At 41.8% G+C, this 24,170-nt stretch overlaps 4 protein-coding genes across 4 annotated transcripts in view; 3 read left to right on the top strand and 1 right to left on the bottom strand.

Moving 5' to 3' along the window:
- LOC101163225 (gastrula zinc finger protein XlCGF57.1) overlaps positions 1 to 24,170 on the bottom strand; it is a 466,623-nt gene that overhangs the window by 279,342 nt on the left and 163,111 nt on the right. The gene's annotated exons all lie outside the window — the stretch shown is intronic.
- Positions 1,273 to 14,231, top strand: LOC111946423 (WD repeat-containing protein 87-like). Its single transcript, XM_023949603.1, has 4 exons — positions 1,273 to 1,337; positions 7,403 to 7,434; positions 13,655 to 14,030; positions 14,219 to 14,231. Exons 1-4 carry the CDS (start codon positions 1,273 to 1,275, stop codon positions 14,229 to 14,231), a joined length of 486 nt encoding a protein of 161 aa, XP_023805371.1.
- LOC110016095 (gastrula zinc finger protein XlCGF8.2DB-like) lies at positions 14,135 to 15,746 on the top strand. Its single transcript, XM_020707814.2, has one exon. It carries the CDS (start codon positions 14,362 to 14,364, stop codon positions 15,304 to 15,306), a length of 945 nt encoding a protein of 314 aa, XP_020563473.1. The 5' UTR covers positions 14,135 to 14,361; the 3' UTR covers positions 15,307 to 15,746.
- The window catches only part of LOC105355210 (NACHT, LRR and PYD domains-containing protein 12), a gene marked incomplete at its 3' end in the record, with an annotated part of 36,268 nt that continues 34,964 nt past the window's right edge, over positions 22,867 to 24,170 (top strand). Inside the window, exon 1 of the mRNA XM_023949599.1 lies at positions 22,867 to 22,982. The remainder of the gene's footprint in view (positions 22,983 to 24,170) is intronic.

Here is a 24,170-nt window from a genome sequence, read left to right as displayed (position 1 = left end):
TTTTATATGTAAAAGTTGTTATTAAATAAATCAAACACAGAAAAGGAAAAAAGAGAAACTGTTAAAAAAATGATAAATTATTTGAGTTTCAATGTAGAACAGAGACAAAAAAAAAAACTGTAGGGCGAAAATTACTTAAGTTTTGAATTTAAAATTATTCAAACTTCGATGACACAACCTGGCAAAAACAAATGGATAAAGTTTTATACTGTAACTGTATAATTTCCAGTCAGTTTGCTGCGCAAAAGCAAACCAAAAAAATCTGAAATGGGTCACAATCTAGAACCTTCCAATCTAGTTACTTTATTTAACAATACAAAAAATAGTTTACTATTTTCTACTATAAATAAAATTCATTAATTCATTTTCTACCATTTTATCTCTTTCGGGGTCACAGGGCTGCTGAGCCTATCCTGGCCACTTGTGGGCGAAGACAGGGGACACCCTGGACTGTTCGCCAGTCTGTCGCAGGGCAACAATCACACACCCATTCACTCTCACACTCACACCTAGGGACAATTTGGAGTTGCCAATTGACCTATGAAGGATGTTTTTGGACGGTGGGAGAATCAGAATCAGCTTTATTGGCCAAGTACAGCGCATCCAGGGAATTTGCTCTCGTGCAAATTAGCAAGGTATAGAAAGTGTGAGGGGTAAGACAAACAGAAGGATAAATAATATAAAGAAGGTAGATATAAGGTAGCGGTATGAATAAATGAAGATAACTAAATAAAGACATAAAATAAAATAAAAAAGTCAAAAATGCAGCAGCAGTAATTCCAGTTTGACAGTTTCTGTAGTATTGTTCCATGTCCTTGAGTGGTCCGGAGTCAGGAGTTCATCAGAGTGACAGCTCGGGGGAAGAAGATGTCTTTGTGGCGAGTGGTTTTGGTTCGCATTGTCCTAAAGCGCCGTCCTGATGGGAGGAGGCTAAAATGGCAGTGTCCAGGATGAGAGGGGTCTTTTACGATCCTGCCAGCCCGCTTCCTGGCTCTGGATCGGTACAGATCATGAATGGGGGGAAGGCTGGAACCAATAATCCTCTCAGCAGATCTGATGGTTCTCTGTAGTCTGTTCCTGTCGTGTCTGGTGGCTGATCCAAACCAGACCGTGATGGATGTGGTCAGGACAGACTGGATTATTGCTGTGTAGAAGATGGTCAGCAGCTCCTGAGCCAGGTTGAACTTCTTGAGTTGTCGCAGGAAGTACAACCTCTGCTGAGCCTATTTCCGGAGTGAGTCAATGTGAGCGGTCCACTTAAGGTCCCGTGAGATGGTGGACCCCAGGAACCTGTGTGAGTCTGTTAAGGGGACAGTGCTGTGGGGGACTGCGCTACCGTGCAATATTTTGTTTGTATGAGCCACAATGTATTTCCCCTTTTAAATCAGAACAGACAATTATTCAGATGGGCTCTTTATACATGTAAACACTATGAAAAGATTTCAATTTTATAATATACAGAATATTTTATATACAGAAGAAGAGTTTGGTTCGGATCCTTTCTTGTGTTTCTGTTCTCATTGAGTCTCTTCTAGTTCCAGGTCTGGTTCAAATAGTGGAATCATCCAAAAGGATGAAAACAGTCCTCCAAGCAGACGTCAGATTGAAAAGCTCATCAAAGAACACATCCAACTAGCCAATCAGCAAAGCACTGACAAGCTGGACTTGTGCTCTCCTTCAGTGAAGAACCTCCTCCTGCTGCTCCTCCATCTTTAGCTCTGACTTTGGAAGTCTTAGCTCCTCCTCCTCACCATCACTGTGACTGTTGACGTCTTCCAACTCCTCCAGAAAACTGTTTTCTGATGAAGCTCTAACATCTCCTCCCTGTTGCTGCTTTCAGTCCAAACTCACTCTGTTCATGTCAATTCACTCCAGAGAAAATCCTTTTTCTGGGAAGAATTTGCTCCAAGTTTTCCTCCAACTAAGAATCTGCAAACCCAGATGAGAACTCCCAGCAGGAAAAGAATTCATCTGCAGGAAACTAGAAAAAGGCCTTTTTGTGGGAGGAAACCATTCCAGATCTTTACAAACACCAGAAATCCCAACTTTTCCTCCACTTAGCCTGAGTTTGGGTTCCAGGAAGCGGTGTGTGTTCAAGCTCCGCCCCCAGCAGCATCTCATGAAGCCCCTCCTCCAACATGAGGCCACTGGGGAATTCTGAATGAACCTTTACATTTCAACAGAAATTTAAGCTAAAAACAGGAAAAAAAAAACTCTCTTCATGTTTGAAAACAATCAAAGATTCAAACAGGAAGAGAAAACAACGTTTGTCAGGAAATCAACAGATTTGATTGATTGTAAATCTTCTTCCTGTTGGAGTTTGATGAATGGAAGTAGAATCTGTAGAAAGTCAGTTGATGTTTTCCATTTCAGTAAATGAAGGTTTGATCTGCAGATTTCCTGATCACTTTCTGACTGGGATCCAGACCTGATCTAGACGTGACTCATGAGGAAGCAAACAGCACAGAAACTGCTCTGAATGTTCCCTCTTCTTCACTTTCTGTCTGACTTCAACCATGAAGGGACTTGAACCCTCAACCTTCTGATCCATGAGGCCACATGGTCTGAGAGAACATCCAGGTCCAGCTGCAGGTGGAGGACAGCATCATCCAGCCGTCACAGACTGGGGGCGGAGCCTGGAGATGACTGCTGAAGGTCAGAGGGCGGAGCTTCATCAGGATGAAGGTGCTGCTTGGATTCTGCTTTGATGTCCGTCTGTTCTCAGTCCCTTCATGGCTGCTGCTCAGAGCTGTTTCTGGATGTTTCTGGAGAATTCATGTCTTTACTGATCCAAATGTGGGATTTCTGTTTTTTACACCAAAAGCCTGGAGACTGGATAGCCGTGGTCCTCCCAAGTCGAGCGTAATTACGCTAACTCATATCTGGTCTTTTGGAACCATCTTACCCCGAGTAAGCAAGTTCAGGCGGATTTCAGCCAAAGTTCAGGCTTAAAGTCAGGGTAGTTTAAACATGCTTCCTGGAATACCCCCCAGTCAAATAAATCAAAGTAAACAAACTTAGGTCACGTGCTAACGTTCTTTTTTTTTTGCTTCAACTTGTTCTGTCCAACAACTGAGCAAACAGATTAGAGCTGAAGGCTTTCTGTGTTGGACAGGTTTTACTATCACAAAAAGAGGTTATATAGCTTAGAAAAACAAGAGTGTAGATTTGTATAAACCCTTTTTTGTCGTATTATTTTTTATTTATTTGTTACATTTAGTGTGTGTGGGGAGGGAGAGGGGAAGAATGTGAGGGGAGGGTGGAAGAGAGTAAAAGGAAGAAAGGTGAAAAGGTGGGGGATACAAGCACTGATTTGAATAAGTTATTATTTTAAGCTGTAACAATTATACCAGATCTGCTGGAAAGACGAATGTTACATCAAAGGTGAAAATCTGACACTAAGATGAGCGAAAAAAATTCTGTCCATCAATACACTGTAGGTAAGGAGGAAGGATGAAGCAGACAGGGAGCAGTGTGGCAGTGTGCACGTGCACGTGGGGGTGGAGATACATGCATGCTGCCGACGTGAACCGTGTGTTCATAAGGGGGTCCAGATCCTACCCAGCCAGACCAGCCAGACCAGGAGAGGGGAGGAGAGCCCCCCAGGCCGGAAGCCCCCCCAGCACCCGGACCCAGGCAGCCCGGGAGGGGAGGAGGAGGGGACTGCCCACCCCACCAGCCAGGCACAGAGAGGGCCCCCCTACAGGGGCCCCCCCAATGCCCAGAAGCACAAGCGAACCCAGTGTCCGGCCCCCATGCCACGAGACAGGAGCGCTTAGCCATGGGGGCCACCGGGCGCCGGACACCGAGACAAAGGCCAGGGACGAAGCCAGGGCCCCCGGAACCCATGAGCCTGCCACCCCCCGACCGGCGCCCCGTCTCCCTAAGCCAGCCCAGGCACGCGACCTAAGCAACCCAGGGATCGCCACGCACCTACAGCCACCCCCCATAACCCTACAACCCTACACACTACAACCCCCCCCCCCCCCCCCCCGCCATAATATCTGAGCCCCCCTCCCCAACCCTCTCAGTGCCCTCCCCTCTCTGTGATGGGGAGGGAAGGCCCCAGAGGGTCCCAGCGAGCCAGCCCCCAGGTCCGTCCTACCCATGCACTCACGCACACATACTCACAATCATCTGGTTACCCTCCCTACCCCCGCCGCCACGCAGTAACCCCCCCCAGCCGGCCGACCCCCAGCGCCGTATGCCCGTCCATTCCCGCAGCTGACAGGATACCCATAAGCCCGGCCGCCCTGAGAGGACCAGGCGGGTGAAGACCGGCCGCCCCCCCCCGACCCCACCCATGTATGGAGGTGTGGGAGTGCTGTGTGTGTGCTGCAGGTAAAATAGGAGGTCCCCAGTGTGGGGGGCTCCACCGCTGCCAAGCCGCAAAGCCCCCCACTCCGGGGTCCCTCTGTGAGTGGTGTGTATTTGCAGTGTGTTAACGTTCTGATTCTGTTGGAAAAGCCTTTTGTTTTGATTTCTTCAGAATTTTGGCTCAAAAAGACCAATGACAAATGAAACTCCAATAAAGTTGCTTTATAATGAGGAAATGAAATGTTATTTTTATTGAATTATCAAATGGAGACTGAGCTTCAGGTGAAAAATGTTGGTGCTATTTCCAGTTTTAGAAAGAACATGCCTTCTGCAAGTTCAGGCGGATTTCAGCCAGAGTTCAAGGTTAAAGTCAGGGTAGTTTAAACATGCTTCCTGGAATACCCCCCAGAGCTAGAAAATCAAACAAAGTTCCATCTATCTGGTAAAAACTTGGATTCATTCAGTCTTTCCTGTCTGGACAGATTTCTTTGACATCTTTTCTTTTCATGTAAATTCAGTTAAACATGTTGATCCTTCATGATGTGGATGAGTTGATATGAAACAGTGTTTTCTGCAGCAGGAACATGTGAGAGGAAACCTGCTGTTCCTCAGCTGAGCTTCTTCATTCCATCTCAGCAGCAGATGAGGAGGATGTGCTGCTGGAAAATCTGCCTCACAGACTCAGTTTGCAGCTTCTGCTTTCAGGTTTGACTTCTAGTTTCTTTATTTTTATTTATTTATTTTCTGTAACTTGTGCTGTCCAACAGCTAAGCCAACAGATGAGAGCTGAAAGCCTTTTGTGTTGGACATATTTTACTTTTACAAGAGGGGTTATGAATCTTATGATACTCCAGATGTATATTTGAATAAACCCCTTTTGTAATTTCAGCTAAACTTTATTCATGTTTATTATATTTGTAAATATTTTTTGTTGTCGGACCGGACGGAAAAGAAAATGAGGGAAAAAAAAGAGAGAGGGATGACAGAGAAGGAGGGGGTAGAGTGTTGATTATAGTAGCGAGGGTGAGATCGTGAAGTGTCAGAAAGCAACAAGTTGCTGGAGCTTTATAATCCCAACTGCCAGGTTAGGATGCATGAAAAATCTAAAAGGGGCGGGGCCTGTCCACACACACACTCAAATGTGACAATCACACCTGTTGGCTCCAAAAGTGTTCACACACAAACAAGTGTCCATAGACGCACTACCACTAACATTCACACACGCCTACTTATGCATTCAGACCAACACATATGAAACATTTTATTCAGTCACGCAAACTGTTTGTGCAAAGGTGAGATGGTATCTGTGCTCGAGTGAGTGTTTATGTTCTTCTTGGTTGGATGATGGAATGTAAAAAAAGGGAGAAAACCCACTTGCCCCCCCACCTAGGCCCCCACCGCAGTGGAGGTTTCTGATGTGAAGCATCTCTGGATAAACCAAATCCCTGTTGTTTCTGGAAGCAGGAACGGCTTTGCATCTGGAAAACATCTGGCTTTCTCACCGCAGAAAAGACTACAAATCTCCACACCACTCTAGAACCATCTAGAACAGTATTATGGGATGTTTTAAAGCTGAATCACTGGGATCCATCTTGGTGTTAACATCAAAGTGATCGTGTCAGATGAAATCTTTCCTGTTTGAAGGATTTTCCTTCATGTCACAATAGGATCCCAGATCTCCCATCAGGCCTTGCAGCTCCTGACTTTGTGATGAGTTCCTGCAGAAACTCTTGGAAATCTCCTGTTGATTCTCTCCCAGTTGACATCCATGGAGATTTTCACTGCTGTTGTTCAACTGTAGAGTTTGTCACAGACGCTCAAACTCATGAAGAGTTCAGCTGGAAGTTGAGAACGAGGCTTTGAAACCAGCAGCAGTTTGAGTCCATTCTGATGTTCCATTCAGGTTTCTGCTACAACAAGCCTTTATTTTGAAAGAGCCAGTGGGGCAGAAACAATAGAAGGAGGAGATTACCAACCCCCCCTGGAATGTTGACCCCTGTGCAGTGGACTAGTGGGGGCAGGGACGGCTGAACCAATCACAGAAGACTGTTGCAGCTTTCCCTCCAGAAGTCAACCAATCAGATGTTGTTGTTTGGATTCTTTGTCTTGAAGTTTCACATGTGGAAGCTTCCAGAGTCTTTTCTGTTTGGTCTGCAGGCTGAGCAGAACTGACTCCTGCAGGATCACAGGAACTTTCAGGAAAATCTACAGACAGGAGAAAAGTTTCTGTTTGGACCTTTTTTCTGGGATTGTGAGACTAGCAGATGATCGATCGGAGCTGCAGTAAGTAAGTAACTTTTTTTTATTTTGGACAAGTGAAAAAAGTGTAGAATTACAAAATAAGACAAAATTATATTAAAAAAAAAACACAAGTCCAGAAGGGAGTGAGAAGAATAAAAATCTTATAAACTCTCACCTCCTTTACCTTAAGTCTTTACTTTCCTAACTAAACCCAGTACACCCACCATCAAAGTCCACTGCCCTACCCAAGTGTATATTTGGTTACAGCTGCACATGTAAATCTTATTTAATAAGTATGCAGATTTACAAATATGAATGTTCTGTATTGTTTTGTGTTTGTACATATTTATCAATGAACATATTTCTGTACTTATATTTAATTTTTATATTTTTGGACATTGTATCAAGCATTTACTGGTTCTGTTCCACAACTCCACTCCACAAATTGAAAGACAAAATCTTTTTTTATTTGTACATGCTTTATGTAGGAGATATTTATTTTTTCCCTAAAATTGTATTTTTCGTCTCTTTTAATAAATAACCTTTGGATATTTGTTGGTAATAAATTGTTTTTTGCCTTGAATATTATTTGAGCGGTACAATACTCTACTAGATCATAAAATTGTAGTAATTTTGATTTTATGAATAATTTGTTTGTGTGTTCAAGGTAACTAAAGTGAAGAGGACGGCGGTGTTTGTGGGAGTTGGAGCTGAAGATCGGAGCAGGAACCATGTCTTCAGAACCTCAGGAAGGTTCTGTCAGAGAACAACTTTCTGCTGCTGAAGGAACCATCGTCCAGAACGAGGAGGAGCTCTGTCGTCAGCGCAGACTGCTGGATAGCAGCTGGAACCCGCAGCTTCAGCTCCATATAGTCGGTATGTGACGAAACATTTGAAATTCATTGGATTGATCTAATGTCACTGGAAAAAGATTGAATAAAGATTTTCCAATGGTATAAAGACTTTTCAGATAAAGTTGTGTCATTTTACGTGATCACTAATATTTTTCCTGAATAAAAAGCAATACAATAAAATGTTTGTGACCAGAATCAAAGGCTACGTTCACACTGCAGGCTGAAATGACCAAATTCCGATCTTTTCATGACAGTCTGAACGAAACGTATCCGATCTTTTCAATTGCGACCGCCGTCTGACCGGCCAGGCCACCTGAATCCGAATCGTACGTCATCGATACGCAACAAACGTCCTCATTCTGCGTTAAATTAGGCGGGAACGCGGACGAAAACAGCAACCATGGCGGACGCTGCATCTGAGACCAGTCAGAGGAAGGGAAGCGAGGTCACCGATTTGATCAATATTTGGTGCAATCGTTTTATCCAGGCCAAACTGGCTCTTATAGGAATAGGGAGGGTTTTGAAGAAATTGCGAGCGAAATGAACGAGCTGGGATACAGACGATCCTGGATCCAATGCCAGAGAAAAATTAAAAGCCTCCGAGCCAAATACAATGAGGTAAAGGACTGGAACAAACAAAGTGGCCGTCAACGCATTACATATCCGTTTTATGAAGAGCTGGACCGCATTTTGGGGGAGAAGCCCAGCGTTCGGCCAGTAGAACTCTTGGACAGCTGCTTTGGTCAAGAGGAGCCCCAGGAGGAGAGCCCAGGTCCCGCAGCTTTCACGGCTAGCCTGGCTAGTCGCTCTCGCGGTGATACAGGTGGGTTATTTGCACATGGCATAGCTACTGTGACTTAACTTTATAACATTGAAATACGATGTTTGACAGTTTGTGAATTGCACACACAGGTGATGGGATCCTTGTAGCTCCTTCTTCTACCTCAGATGAAAGTTCTGCATCAACAAGAGAAGATCTTGCATCATCATCATCATCGTCTGTGAACAGCCATGCATCCTCCACATCATCTGCTTGTATGTTCTTGGTTGTATTTTAATCGTTTTCCAACCCCATTAACCTCTTAACCCCCACACCTGAATACTTTTTCTACAGTTAAAGCTTCTTGGAAAGAAAGCTATGAAAAGGTTATGTAAATGCAAAAAAAAAGTGATGAAAACTTGACAAAAAGAAATAAAAAATATGATGGTAGTGCAACAAAATTTGACAGATGAGTGATCATTAAAAAATTCAAAAAGTAATGGCAACAGTATGTTAGATCAGTTTCATAACTTTCAAATGAGGTGTTAGTCTGGTGTGAAGGCTGAACAGTATAGTATTGTTTATAAATGGCCTTAACTAATCCTAATAATTACTAGATATAAACTGGCACGCTTAGCCATTTTACTGTTGTACTAATAAAACAAATAATCACGGTAACCCTTATTTTGATCTGATTTTTGTTGTTGTTTTTTACAGCTACTACTGCCAAGAGCAGAAAAAGAAAATCCAAGATGGAGGCAACGCTGGAGGTGTATGCTGACAAGATCATCAGTGCCCTTAAACAAGACGAAACAGACCTTTTACTTAAGATGCAAGCAGCTCAGCATGAGCATCACCGTAAAATGTTCACCATGATGACACAGTTTATGGAGAGATCATTCCAGCCTCCACAGCCACCTTTATACCAACCCCCAATTCCCCCCTCTCATGTTTACAGCCCAATTCGCTCTCCAACTCCTCCTTCCACACGGTTTCCTGTGGCTTCCTCTCCATCTCCCACCCTGCCCCTGCCCTTTTTTCACGATTTAAATCGACAGCCCTTCAATAATACTCATCGCCATCCTCATCTCAATCAGTCATTTTTCCAGGCACCGGTAAACACGCAGGATCATCTGCCACCTTCCCAGTGGAAAGATGAGGAAACCCACTTTACGAGTTTCTGAATGTTCTAAAACTTTAATGCCAGTTCAGGCAGTTTTGCACAATATTCATGTTGAAATGTGAAGGTTATTTATATGTAAAATTTGACTCAAATTTTTAAATAAAGTCATACATGTCCTGAGGTTATTTCATTTCATTTGTGTCAATTTTGCTTTCAAATAGGATCCAGCAGACAATTTAATCCTAGAGTAGGCCTAAATAAAGTGTATTTTCATTGAATTCCTTTTTTAAAACATCAAACACTAAATGTAAAGCAACTCACTTAAAACTCCACATGAAACATTGGAATGGCTTTTACACACAATTTGTGTGTGTTATTTACACACAAGTCAAGTAACGTCAAAAAATGATGCAAGACTTTTTAAAACAGATTTCAAAATAATGAAGACCTTGTAATAGTAATGACAGAAATTAACTATAACAATTATATGGACAGATCAACATTGAGGTAAAAAAGTACAAAATGTTAAGCAACCTTGTAATTATTGCGACAGCCCAGTTTGTGGCTCAACGTTGGCTAAAAAAAAGCTGAGTCAATGCTTCTCTGACTCTTGATGGCTGCACATCAACAAATCCCCTTCCTTCAGCCAATCTCTCAGCATAAGGAACAGTTCCACCAGCCTCTTCATAATTCTCCCTGTGCATTTAACCCACATTGTGGAGTGTGCAACATGCACCGACTATGGTGGGGACGAAGGAAACGTCCACATCCAGCCGTTTAGCAAGACACCTCCACCGGCCCTTCAGTTGGCCGAAAGCACACTCCACAGTCATCCTGGCTCTGCTGTGGCGCTCATTGAAGTTCTTCTGGTCAGCTGTCAGGGCCCCTGTGTCACAGTACCCTTTCAACAGCCAGCTTCGAAGGGGATAAGCCGGGTCACCGAGCAGCACGATTGGCACTTGAACGCCCATTATCTCCTCAGTGCCCTTAAGATTTAAAAGCACAAAAAAATCAAAATAATAAAAAAGACATTGTACACATTATACATCACTATTACTGGATTACTCACTGGCGGAAAAAGCTCCCCCCTCTCTCTGCGAGTGAGTACATATGGGAATTCCGGAGTACCCTCGCATTATGGACACTCCCTGGCCATCCAGCAGAGATGTTGGTGAAGCTGTTGGAAGACCGTGTTAAATTACTGAACAGTGTATATTTTCATATGTACAGTTTTCAAGGATAATATTCTTGCAGATGTATATTGTTCTATCAAACAAAAGTGAGGCAAGTATAGTACTTTTAAACAAGTTAACTATCGTGCCATAGCACGCACCTGTTGCTAGCCAATACACTCCAACGCGTTTCTGCACTGTAATGGGCCGCCGCAGACATGTCTCTTCTCGTGACAGAGTTAATCGAAGGCACTCACAGATGTAATTGAAAGTGGATCTGGTCATTATAAAGTTACTGATAAATTCTGCATCAGTGAAGCCACTCACATCAGCATCCCACCACGCCTGGCTGCGACTCCGGACCCAAACGTTCCTCTCTACCGTTGCTAGCACAGCTCCACTAAACGCAATGGCCAAAACCCTTGCTCTCCTCCTTTTTAATTTTCTTCTTAAAATGAGAAGATTGTTATAGTTCTGGGTACTTTGTGAATATAAATTCAATAGTGATAAAAGAGCTCCCCTGTTGGCAACACTGTTGTTGGCATCCATTGTTAACTTTGGCTACTTCCGCAAACAACGAGTGACGTCGTTCACCGTTGAGTACTTCTGCGCATGCGGGTCTCGTTTGGGTCGTGTCACGGTCACACTGGAGATCACATAAGTTCGGATTTACTTGGAAATGTGAACGGTCTTGCAAAAAATCGGATTTTTTTCAAAAAATCCAAATTGAGCATTAAGCCCTGCAGTGTGAACGTAGCCAAAAATGAGAGTTCTCAGTGTCAGAACTTTCTTATTACTGTCCATCCAAGAAAGGGAGGTATCATTGCAAAGATAGTCAAAAGAACTAAAGTTGATATTACATCAATTTTTATTTCCTTGTTATGAAATAATAATTAATTAGGAATATAAGCCTTTTCCGTCCGGTCCAACACAAAAGATTTAGATTAAAATGAATAAAGTTTGGCCTCAATTACAAAAGGGGTTTATTCAGACATACCTCTGGTTTGTCTGAAGATTAATATCTCCTGTTGTTAAAGTAAAATATGTCCAACACGAGAGGCCTTCAGCTCTCATCTGTTTGCCCAGATGCAAGGTTATAATAGTTTCGGATTTTTTATTAGTTTTAGTTTTTATTTAGTTTTGAATTTTTGTTTTTAAATTTATTTAGTTTTAATTAGTTTTTAGAGGCTGCTTTACTAGTTTTTATTAGTTTTTATTTTTTGAAATTGCTTCGTTTTAGTTTAGTTTTTATTAGTTTTAGTGTTAGTTTTAGTTTTTTCTTCTTTTTTTTTTTTTGTAAATTAGGATATTTGTCAGGTGCATGATTCAAAATCACCAGAATAAGTATTGCATGATAAAAACGCAATCAAAGATACATTTTGAAACACTTATTATTCAGAGGACACAAGGACAACCATCCTTAAATTAAAATACAACAGCTGATAACAGCATTACGTTATCTGCTCTGGCTTCTTTTTCGGGGGAGGGCGGGCGACAGGCTAGCTTGTCTAGGTACTGTTGATTTGCGTTGTTGTGTGCGCTTTTTAAATGTACTTTTAGATTCGTAGGGTTTTTCCCTTTGAGGAGCGTTCCACAAATTTTGTCTCCTGCTTCGACTACATGGCACTTACTTTAGTTTTCGACGCTGTTATATTCAAAAAAGTCCCAAATAGGACTCTCCCGCTTTCTCCCAACTTTTAATGCAGCCATCACGCTCATGTAAATGTCTATGACAACGCTAGCCGGCAGTGTCCGACAGACATCATGTGACGTCACAGACTACGTGATGCCGTAAGGTTCAGAGATACACAGTAAAACTAGCAGGGTGAAGTAAATAGACTTTATTTCAACCCAAAAGACTTATTAACAAAGACGAAAACGAAGTATTTTTTGGGGTTAATATTAGTTAGTTTCAGTTAGTTTTATACACACAACAAACAGTTTTAGTTAGTTTTCGTTTTTTTAAAAACTCTCGTTTTTATTTTTATTTCAGTTAACGAAAATGTTTTTTCAGTTCTAGTTTTAGTTTTTTCGTTCGTTTTCGTTAACTATAATAACCATGCCCAGATGTTGGACAAGACAAGTAAAAAAAAAAAGGATACAACAGCATAATAACACTAAAAGAATCAGTGAAACTGCAAAAGATGAACTGGGATGAAATGAAACATTTTATTCTGGTTTTTAGTTTAAATTTCAGCTCTGTGAAGCATTTTAAAGTCCCACTCCAACTAAATTTTGATTTATTTTCAAAGCGTTCCCAGTTATTTTTAATTAGGATGATGCCGTTTTAAGGACATTTAAAAAAAGGTTGTTTTTTAGGACATAGTCTCTGCAGAGCAGAAGGATTTCATTAGAAATGTACCTCTGAGTTGTGGAACCTTCCACTAATATCCCATAAAATCTTCGTTTACGCTCTCCCGTTTACAGTCTTTCACAACCCCAAACTAATGCAACAAAAATAGTGGACAATATCAGAGCTATCCACAGTCTTGATCCAGATTGCAGTTTAGATGAGGAAAACAAAGATATTCATGGATCTATTTCTCTGCAGGGGGATGCATCAGAATGGAGTAGAGCAGAGAGACTATGGTCCGCTCATTTTATGTGCTATGTCTGAAATTTAAACTTTTTCAAATGGCTCACATTTGAAAAAAGAAATACACAGACAGTCTTAAATTCTTTTATATATGTCCTTAGTCATGGGAAAATGCTTCAACAACATGTAAAAAACACCCAAAACGCAAATTCAGAAAAAGTGGGTCTTTAAACACCAACTGTTTCATTTAATTTTTCATTGTTGTAGAACATAGCTTCAAATAGAGGGCTTTATGTATACCAGTTCATAAGTTAATCATTTTCAAGTCTTAATGCAGAAACTGACAGCTATTAGTTAACTTGCCTTTCTTAATCACACAATAGCATGCATGTCTTACCTGTACTTTTTTTTAACTTTCCAGGACCTTAAAACACAGTGCCTTTTGTATGTGTTAAATACAGAAAAAGCACCCTTAACTGAAACTGCTCCCTATAATCTAGCGCACCCATAGGTCCTAAAAATACAGTACGTGTTTGACCAACTGAAGAACTGTCTTAACTGTGAAAGAGAACGAAGACGACGTTTATATAAAGCACAGGGCTTCGAAAAAAGGTATAAAAGTTCTCCTTTTTTGTCTTCTTGTCCTTGCAGTCCTCCCTCAGCATTTTGCAAGTGAATTGGATCTGTGCAACCAACAGAGGAATTTGAGAGTGGAACAGGAGGAATCGGAACCTCCACAGATCAAAGAGGAAGATGGACGACCAGAACCTCCACACATTAAAGAGGAACATGGAGAACCAGAACATCGACACATTAAAGAGGAACATGGAGAACTAGAACTTCGATACATTAAAGAGGAGCCGGAGAAAGCAGATCCTTCACAGATTAAAGAAGAACAACTAAAAGAACCAGAACCTCTACTGACAAAAGAGGAGCAAGAAAAGTTCTGCATCAGTCAGGATGAAGATCAGCTTTATCTGAAGCAGGAGACTGATACCTTGATGGAGATTCCTACTTATGAGGAAGATGAGAACAGTGAAGCAGATTTAAACAATCAGCAGAGCTTTAATGTAACTGTTTGTCAGGATGAAGAAGGAAACCAACATGAAGAATCAACATCAACCACAGATGAAGAGACAGACCCACAGAATAGAGATCAGAGGAAGAGAAGAGATAGAAGTCATGTCCAAAGTGTGGACAGCTCTCATATATCAGCCAGTCAGTGTGACTCTGATGTTCGGATAAGCTTCAAAAGGGCGATTTTGACTGAGAAACGCAAACAATCTTCTGATAAAAAGATACTTTCTTTTATAAAGTCTGAGGAAAGGTCAAGAATTGTTAATAATGTCTATGTCTACATGAAAAATGAGTCAGATGACAGACTTCATGCCTGCAAAGAAAGTGGTAAAAGTTTTGGTTTCAGGTCTAAGTTTAGAACGGACATGAGAACCCACTCAGGACAAAAGCCTTTTTCTTGTAAAGATTGTGATAAAAGCTTTAGTTGTGTATCTCATCTCAACACACACATGAGAACTCACACAGGAGAAAAGCCTTTTTCTTGTGAAGAATGTAAAAAAAGTTTTAGTATTGTATATAATCTCAAAAGACACATGAGAATTCACACAGGAGAGGAGCCTTTTTCTTGTAAAGAATGTGATAAAAGTTTTGGACGAATATCTAATCTTAAAACACACATGAGATCCAACTCTGGAGAGAAGCATTTTTTGTGTGAAAAATGTAATAGGAGTTTTTGTAATTCCTCTCATTTCAAAAGGCACATGAGAACTCATACAGGATGGAAGCCCTTTTCTTGTAAAGAATGTAAAAAAGGGTTTAATCAAATATCTGATCTCAAAACACACATGAGAACTCACACAGGAGAGAAGCCTTTTTTTTGTATAGAATGTAGAAAGGGTTTTACTCAAAAATCTCATTTCAAAACACATATGATAACTCATACAGGGGAGAAACCCTTTTTGTGTAAAGAATGTGATAAAGGTTTTAGTTATTTATGTCATCTCAAAAGACACATGGGATCTCATACAGGACAGAAGCCTTTTTCTTGTAAAGAATGTAAAAAGAGTTTTAGTATGGTATCTCATCTTAAAACACACATGAGAACTCATACAGGAGAGAAGCCTTTTTTGTGTAAAGAATGTAATACACGTTTTAGCCGTGTATTTAGCCTCAAAAGACACATGAAAACTCATATTGGAGGGAAGCCTTTTTCTTGTAAAGAATGTAGTAAACATTTTAGTAGTGTATTTAAACTCAAAGCACACATGATAACTCACAGGAGATAAGCTTTTTTGTGTAAATAATATAAAACAAGTTTTAGTGATGTATTTGACCTTAAAACAAGAGAACTCACACAGAAGAGAATCTGATCCAAGGTCAGCTATCAAAGCATCCTGATCTTTCATTAAATGTTCACAGACTGTTGGCCTACATACCACATTGATGCAGTTATTCTGTAATGAGGAGACAGAAGTGACTATTGAATGCATTGAAGTGAGCAGATTTCTGAAATCTGACATGAGTGCTGAACATTCTTTTTATATTCTTCTGACTTAAAATTCTAACTTTTTAAACATTATTTTTAGGTGTTTGTCAACTGTAAGCCACTGTGATCACATATCTCAAATACTGAATTCTGTAATTCTAAACATCCTGACTTTTACTTTTTAAGGTTTTTAACTTGTTCATGAAATTCATTTTTTTAGATATACCTCTTAATAGAAATGTGTTATTTTGAATTATGACAGTAAGATTTGATTTTTAAAGACATTTTGATGAATTTTTGTTGGATGATTTTTTTTTGGTAGATTTTTGTAATTTTATGAAATTGTTCAAAGTTTTTGAGTTAAACATGTGGTTGATGTTTATGTATGGGACACTGGCAGACAAGTGTGTATTATTCTATGCCGCGGAAGCCTGATCCTTTGCCTCTGCCTCTGTCAGTTTCTCATAATGTCCACTTTGAAGGCAATTAACTTGCTTATATCATGGTCACTTACAAAAGAAATAAATATTCAATAAGTTTTTAGTACTTAATTATTGTTATTTTTTGGATTTAGATTGTGTTTTCAACAACAAGCGGACTATATGTCACGTGGTGCGACATGTTGTCACGGTAACATAATGCCCTGGCGAAGCATGGACCGACTTAGTCTGCAGCAGCAAAAGTAAGGATATTCAGTGGACAAAATTGTTGGTACCCCTCAGTTAAAGAAAGAAAGTCCACAATGCTCACACGTAGCTTGAATTTTATCAAGAATCTTTTTTATGTCATCGTAGTCACCTGTTGCTTGGTTTTTCTTAGGGGCCATGGTCAGCTCTCTTTTTTTTTTCGAGAAAAATCAACTTTTGGGAGTGGGGGGCTTAGTCTGCGATGCGCCTTGGGGGGCGGGGGGGGGGGGGGGGGGGGGGGGGGGGCTACTTGGCAGTGGTCCCCCCCTCCCATGGTTGCTGTATGGAGTGGGCCCCCCTTCTTTCGGTTTTATTTGCACCTTAGACATGTAGGGCCCTTGGTAGGGGGGGTGCTTGGACATCACTGCCAGCAAGCAGCAGATGTCCTCTCAGCACCCTACCTGCCAATTTTAACCGCACCTTAGACATTTAGGGCCCCTTGGTGGGGAGGGTGAGGGGACATCACTATGAGTAATCAGGAGATGTCCCCTCAGTGCCCTACCCGCCAATTTTAACTGCACCCCCCTTAGTCCACACACCCCTCCCCCCTCAAAATATACATTCCAACACAAAAACACACACATGCACACACACAGCCTCACAAACACACATAGATGCAAACACATTTTGCAAGGAAGGTGGGACCTAGGACCATCTGACCCTTACCCATTCCCTGGTGGGGGGTACGGGGCCCTTGGCAACGGCGGCCGTGTCCCCTGGGTGCCGGTTTCCTTGTCGCGGCGGTGCTCTCTCCGCGCGCGGGGGGGGGTTCACATTACACCTGAGCCGGGGGTGTCCGTGTCCCTGTGGGGTGGGTTCTGGTCCTTGCACCTGGGTGCTGGGCCCCGCCAAATCTCCAACTGTGGTCGATCCTGGTCGGGGCAAGTGTAAAACACCCTTGGTGGGCCCCCTTTCTCCCCGGAGCGCTCCCCTCCTGGGCGGGGGCGGCTGGCCCCTGCCTTGCTGCTCCCTGGACCAACCGTGGGCCGGGTGGTTGGCTGCCTGGAAGACGGAGCGGGTCTCCCTTGGGGGGTCTTGGCTCGTACCTGGGGTTGGGGGGGGGGGTGCTCGGAACTCCTGGGGGGTGATGGGCTGTTCGTCTGGGGCTGTGGGCGCCTTTCTCGGGTGGGGTCCTGCGTTGGGCTCTCCCGGCGCGGCGGGGGGGCTGCTCTCCTAGTTGGGCTGGGGCGGCGCACTCTTTCCCTCCGTGCCTCCCTGCTCTCTATCTCTCTGGCTCTGGGGGCATCACGGCGGTACTGCTGGCCCTGGCCTGGGTGGCGGATTTGGTCGCCCGGGGGGTGGTTGTTCCCTGCCTGCTGCCGTGTGACGTTGGGGGTTCCGGCTGCTGCTGCTGCTGCGGCGGGGGTCTTGGTGTGGGGATGGCTGGGCACTCTCCTTCCTTCTTTTCACATTCCACCGTCCATTTTAGAAAAACATAAACACTCACCTGAGCACAGGTGTTAGCTCACCTTTGCACTAATATTTTGCATGATTGAATGACTGAAATATTTCACACTATTTGGTTTAAAGGCATAAGTATGCTTGTGTGAACACTATCGGTTTTGTGTACATGTTGACATGTGGACATTTTTTCAGCCAGCAGGTGTGTTGATAACATTTGAGTTTGTGTGTGGACAGGCCCCGCCCTTTTTGTACTACATTTGAACCTTACCGTAATGATAAACAACCAGTAAACTTGTTGCCTTATGCTGCTTCATGGTCTTATCCCCCCTCCCCTCCTATTATCACTCTCCTACCCCCCCCTCTCTCTAACGTCCCTCTCTCTTCTTCTCTTCTTTCCTTTTCTGTCCGGTCCAACACAAAAGATTTTCAAACATGGTTGAAATTAATAAAGTTTGGCCTCAATTACAAAAGGGGTTTATCCAGACATACCTCTGGTTTGTCTGAAGATTAATAACCCCTCTTGTAAAAGTAAAATATGTCCAACACAAGAGGCCCTCAGCTCTCATCTGTCTGCCCAGGTGTTGGACAGGACAAGTAAAAAAAAAAAATATAAAGTGGACGTGAACATCAGTAAGAAGTGTGGAGTTGAGTCAGAGAACTGGACTGAGCCAGTGTGACGTCACCCATAGAAAAGGTTTTACTTCCAGCTCCAACTAAATGAAGCCAATTCAGTCACCATTTTACTGATAGATATGGATGGAGCCAGACGACGACAGTTAAGAAATGATTGCTCTGAGCTGATTTGAGTCAACATTTCTATGTAAACTACTGTCACCAATCAGGAGTAAGTTTGTTGGAAGTCCACACCCCTTCCACTGAAGCTGTGCTTGGGAAAATCTGTGAAACATTGGATGTTTTGGTCTTTGTAACTGCATCTGCAGCTTCTAGAAACGTCTTTGTTTCTGTTTTCATCTTTTCAAGCAGTTTGTTTTCTTCACATGAAGCCTAAAGAAATGTCCTCAGAATGATGGAAAGAGTTTTTCTGCAGCTTGAAGCTGTTCTGGAAGATTTTCTTCTTTAGTGCAGAGAAATCTCTCATTTGATGAGACGGAGGAACTGCAGCAACGTTTCCTGGAAAACCTCCACATTTCATTGAAACCATGTTGGAACTTTGTCCATGAGGTCACATGGTCTGGAAGGAGCCCCAGTTCGAGCTGACAGAAGTCTGGTTCTGATCCATCAGATCTCACTAGCAACAGAACCAAACCTTAGTCTGGGAGCTTCAGCTGTCCTGCTTTTCTCTGCACTGACAGACGTCTTTTTGCTGCAGCTGAGCGCATTCTGGACCTTCAGAGACTTCCCACACAGCTGCCTCTGCCTCCAAAGAAGCTGCTGATCTGCATGGAGAGAGAGAGAGCTCCAAGTCTCTGCAACCAAAGCAAAGAATCAACCAGAGAACAGAAGCACAGAGCTGAAGCAAACATCTCAGAACGTTTGCTTTGGGAGTCCCACCTTCAGTTGGATCCACTTCAAGACAAAGTCCCACATGAAAGAGATCAAAGTGAGCTAACCAAGCGCTTCATCCAAGAGAAACAGCTCCAAAGCACAAAGACTCAGTCTGGTTGCAGGAACTCTGGGAAAGAAGGAGCAGGAAGAACTCCTGCAGGAATCTCTGCAGGAAACATCAGCTTGGAAAGAAGCAGCAGGTTCCTCTGGGTGGAAACACATTTCTGCCTTTCAGAACATCTGGTTGTCTTTGTTTGGATTGAAAACGGAGGAAAAAAAATTCTTTGTAAAGAAATCTTGTTGTTATAAAATTGTTGAACAAATGTGGTCACTTTTACAGCTTCACTTCAAATTACTTCCAACAGACATAAATGATTTCTTTTCAATGTATTAAAAAATTGTAAAATACTTTTGTGATTTTCAGAGTTTAAAAAAACATTTTTACTCTTTTTTTTTCTGTAATTCTAGGTCTGATGTCTTCATACATGATGGCTAAAATAACAAAAACCAAACCAAATCAGTCAGGTTTGTAGTTTGAACTTTGAGTTGGCATGGTAACTTGAACTACCCTGGAACATACCTCTATTTCTGGAACCGAAAGCTGAGGTTATCAACTTCCTTAGCCTCAAACTTACCGTGAGAGCTAGCATAACCTGCTTTCTGGAATACCCCCCAGGTCTGGAGCAGGTTTAGTTGAAGTTTAGTTTGTTTACAGAGAGGGGAAGCAGCATGGCGTGTCCATTTAAAGATGACTTAGTGGATGAAAAAGCTCAGATAATAGTTTTTCCACCATGAGAGGGTGATAAGACCACATATGGATGTTGGAAAGATAAACTTTTTTACTTTGATCTAACTTAATTATTTGCTTCAGTTAAGATAAATCATTTTTTTTGTTAGGTCACCTTAAAAATAACTCGTAGTTTTCAGACATTTATTTTCCTTTCGTTCAAATTAATTCAATTAAGTAGGTGTAACTTTGGTGCTGCCGTTAGATCGGCACCACAAGGGATTCTGGGATATCATTCCCTTTGCCTGTCTGGACGGATTTGGGTTTAAGTGTGGGTTTTTTACAAAATGTGTTTAGTTGTATAGCTGTTTTACTGTGTTTCACGGTGTTTTGCCGAGCTATTTTGTTCTACTATGCTTACGTCTCTGCACCATGAGTGAGAGTAAAGGAGAGAATGATGAGTTTATATAGCACCCCTACCACTTAAACGTGTTATGACAGTAACGGAAAGTTCTTAAATGAATTATTGCACTCCGTGCATTTTTTTCCCGTTCTTTTTATTGTTATAAAAATGAGCATATCTGCCGGCTCAAACTTAGACATATGAAAGTTCAATATGGGAGAAGCTGAAAGAGGAAGAAGATGGAAAAAAGATTAATGAAGTAATGTGACATTTAGTTAGATAAATACGTAAATTTGAGTTGTATAAACAATTATTGAGTTTGAATAAAATTAACTAAATTATTTAAATTATTTTTCAGCCTTGTTACTTTTTTGATGGACTTATAATCTTTATCCGCCGTCATTAAAATCTCAGACTCCGTCTCACTTCCGTCTCAAGTGTCGCGCTTTTTTTTCTCTCCACGCGTTTCCATGGTGACTCCAGAAATCGACAATCTATTGAGCATGTCTTTATGTACCTGCTGTGCACGTGCATTAACCCAGGGTTACCAAGTCGAGCGTAATCACGCCAACTTATATCCGGTCTTTTGGAACCGACATACCCAGAGTAAGCAAGTTCAGGCGGATTTCAGCCAGAGTTCAGGCTCAAAGTCAGACTAGTTTAAACATGCTTCCTGGAATACCCCCCTGCTCCAGACCAGATTATGTTCAGAGCATGAGTTGCCATGGTAACTTGACTTACCCTGAAACATACTTCCATTTCTGGAACCAAAAGCTGAGGTTATCAACTTCCTTAGCCTCAAACTTATCGTGGGAGCTAGCATAACCTGCTTTCTGAAACAGGCCCCTGGCTCCTTTGGAAAGCTGTGGAAACTCATCTGAGGCACTTTTTGTTTGTTGTTGGAACAGAAAGGAACGCTACAGCGATACCTGCTGGTGGATTGGGACATATTGGTCTGATGTGCAGGAAGATAAAGGAAAAAAAGGATTAAATGAATAGTAAACTGTTCAAAAATAGAAACCAATGGACAGCATAATATCTGCTCCAATAGAAAGTGGATATTTTCAGTGGAATATATTGAAATATAAATAGTGGAGGAATACTTCAACGATCTAAGAGAGGAAAACAATTATATATATATATATAGGACATTTTTAAAATAGACATTGTAATAAAAGTTTCCGTTACCATTGGTAGAGTTACCTTGTTTTATTGATGTAGAACTGCGTTAAACTCTGTTTAGTCTTTGGTTTGTAGTTATGTTAAGTGAAGCTGTAGGGGTGAACTGCCATTTTCTTTAGAACATGTTTTCTCCTGTTTTTGTTAGTCTAGGGAGGTTAGAGTTTTGTCTTTGATTTCCCTTTTCTGTCATTTCCAGGTAAGATTACATGTTTCAGTTAGGTGTTTTTTTTTTGTTATTTTGGCCTTGAATCACCCTGAAGCCTTTTTGCTTCACTTTTAGTTCTTGTTAAATGTTGTTTATTAATTTATAAATAAATGTGTTATATTTTTGTATGGAGACATTTCTTCTGGGGTTTTTGTTACAGTCAATTTGGTAGCCAAAACAATTACTTTTTATGTTATGCCCCTTGACGTACCCCTATGGGGCGTAACAGGGTTCTGCTCATGTGAGCGTGTGCATAGTGAAGCTCCCACACAGACTCTGCTGGGGGGCGGAGCTGCTGCTCAGGTGTGACGTGGGCGTGTCAGCAGGTGAGGTACTGCAGTCACAGAAAGGTGCAGCAGCTGAACTTTAACCTCTGAGCGGCTCTGTTTTGTTCTAACAGACATTAGATTAGATTCAGTTTTATTGTCGTTACACATAAAAAAGTACAACGAAACGAAATGCAGTTTGTGTTTAACCAAAGTGCAACAAGCAGTAAAGTGCAGGATAGAAACATATCATAAATATTAGTTAAATAAGGATATATATATGAGTTAGATATGAATACAATATACAAGATAGTGCTATTATAAATAGTTTGTCCAGATTTCCTGGTTGACTGATTAGAAATGTACAGAAATATTATATATTTGCATTTAGTGATGAGTGTATTTACAGTGTAGTCTATTAGATACATGTGCAAAGGAGACAAAACTGATACTCTGTCTGCTGTGGGCGGGGCCATCTGAAGTCCTGCTGTTACCATGGAAACAGACTTTGGAGCAAAGAAGCTGCAAATGCAGCAGGTTTTTTCCTGCAGGGTTTGTCTGTCAGACCTTCATCAGGCAGAAGAGTCCAGAACCAGATTTTAGATCCTGAAGGTCTTTTTCACAAACACAAACCCTGATAGAGACTCTCAAACATCTGACTTTCAGAGACACTTCAGGAATCCTGTTGGAAGAGTTTTGGGTCAAAGAAAAGAAAATAAGTGAAAAAAGAGAAATGATGGGAAATGGAAACAGTTGAAAAGTCTTTTTTTTTTCTGATCCAGTTCTCTCAGACTTCCATCAGCATGTGATGATTGGAGAAACAAGGAAGAGAAAAAAACTCCAAATCCATTGATTGTTTTACAGAAAAAAAACAATCAAATCATAAAATCATAAATCCAGTCAATGATTACACATCGGCCAATCGTCTGTTGACTGCAGAACAGATGGACCACCTTTATGATCCGCAGGAATCTGTTTCCTGGCTGCATTCAGAAACAGTTTGAAACTGGAGCCGGTTGGACTTCAGGAACACAAAGCTGTTCAGAAAATCCAGAGGAAGAAGTCAAAGAAAGAACAGATGCATTTGTGTCAGAGGGGTGAGTTGATGGAACATCTGGGATGGAAAGAATGTGGATGTTTGCATTTCAAAGACTTTCAGAAGAAGTTCTTGAATGTTAGGACTCAGCTGGGAGCCTCTTTGTTGGAATCTAAAGGATCCTGGATGAGATCAGATCAGATTGATCCAACATTAGTTTGGAGTTCTGGATCACGAAGTGATGAAATGATTTGGAGGAGTTGAAAGGAGGATCAATCATCTGAACTTCAGCTTTTTCAATCCCATTTGATCTGGTTGTGTTTTTTCTGTCTTTGCTTCTTTCTTCATTTTTTTAACTAAACAAAGAAACAAAGTGAAGATCTTCACCTCTGGAGGTGGAGATCGCCTGATCGGAAAGAAAATGCGTCATGTAAACCCGCCGTTTGGAATAGTCTGTCCCGATCAGACTTGTTCGGATCAAAATTTCTTTCAGATCAAGATAGCTGGGTTATACCGATTGTTTATCTGATCGTGTTGCATGTAAACAGTTCATGCTCTGGTGAGCATTAGTGACAGAACCGTGTCTATGAGCAGAGCAGCCAGAGAGATAGCTTTGTGTTTGCAGACACGGGGGGGGGGGGGGGGGGGGGGGTGTTTTGTTACATGTGCGCTCCGAGGGGGAGGCTTCCGACCCGCCGCTCTGGGTTAGCGGCTGCCGGACTCAGGAGATCTGTGTGTCCGAGCAGAGCTCGGACTTCCAGCTCACACAGCGGCTTTGGGGCGGTCTGTGAGCTTTTCAAAGCAGAAATGTCGCTCAGTCCTTAGAAACTGTTCAAACAATCACATGGATTTGTGTTTCCAATTGTGTCCCGTCAAAATAAAGGCTGATGTTATTTCCACAAATTTACGTGCAGCCAAGATGCAGATTGCAGCGTTTCCCACATGGATTTTGTTTTTTAAACAAGGCTAATGTTGTTAGCGTGTGTTAGTCTTCTCCTAACTCTTCTTCCAGCTCCGTTCTTCCACAAAAAAAGCACTGACCACACGGATTAAAAATTAAATGATGAGCAAACAGGCGCTTCACAATAACCATAACAGTAATAAAAGCACGTTTAGAAGATCATCTTGTATATTACCGAGCTGCCAGTTATCAACTGTGTGGCAGTTTGTTTACACCGGACTCATTTTCGCTTCCGGTATTTTCAACACTACTGCACATGCCCAATGGATTTATTCAGACCGAAAGTGT

Source organism: Oryzias latipes, chromosome 2 (assembly GCF_002234675.1).
Source record: "Oryzias latipes chromosome 2, ASM223467v1".
Classification (NCBI taxonomy): Eukaryota; Metazoa; Chordata; class Actinopteri; order Beloniformes; family Adrianichthyidae; genus Oryzias; species Oryzias latipes.
The sequence above is the reverse complement of the archived record's forward strand: the minus strand, read 5'-3'. Positions and strand labels throughout refer to the sequence as shown.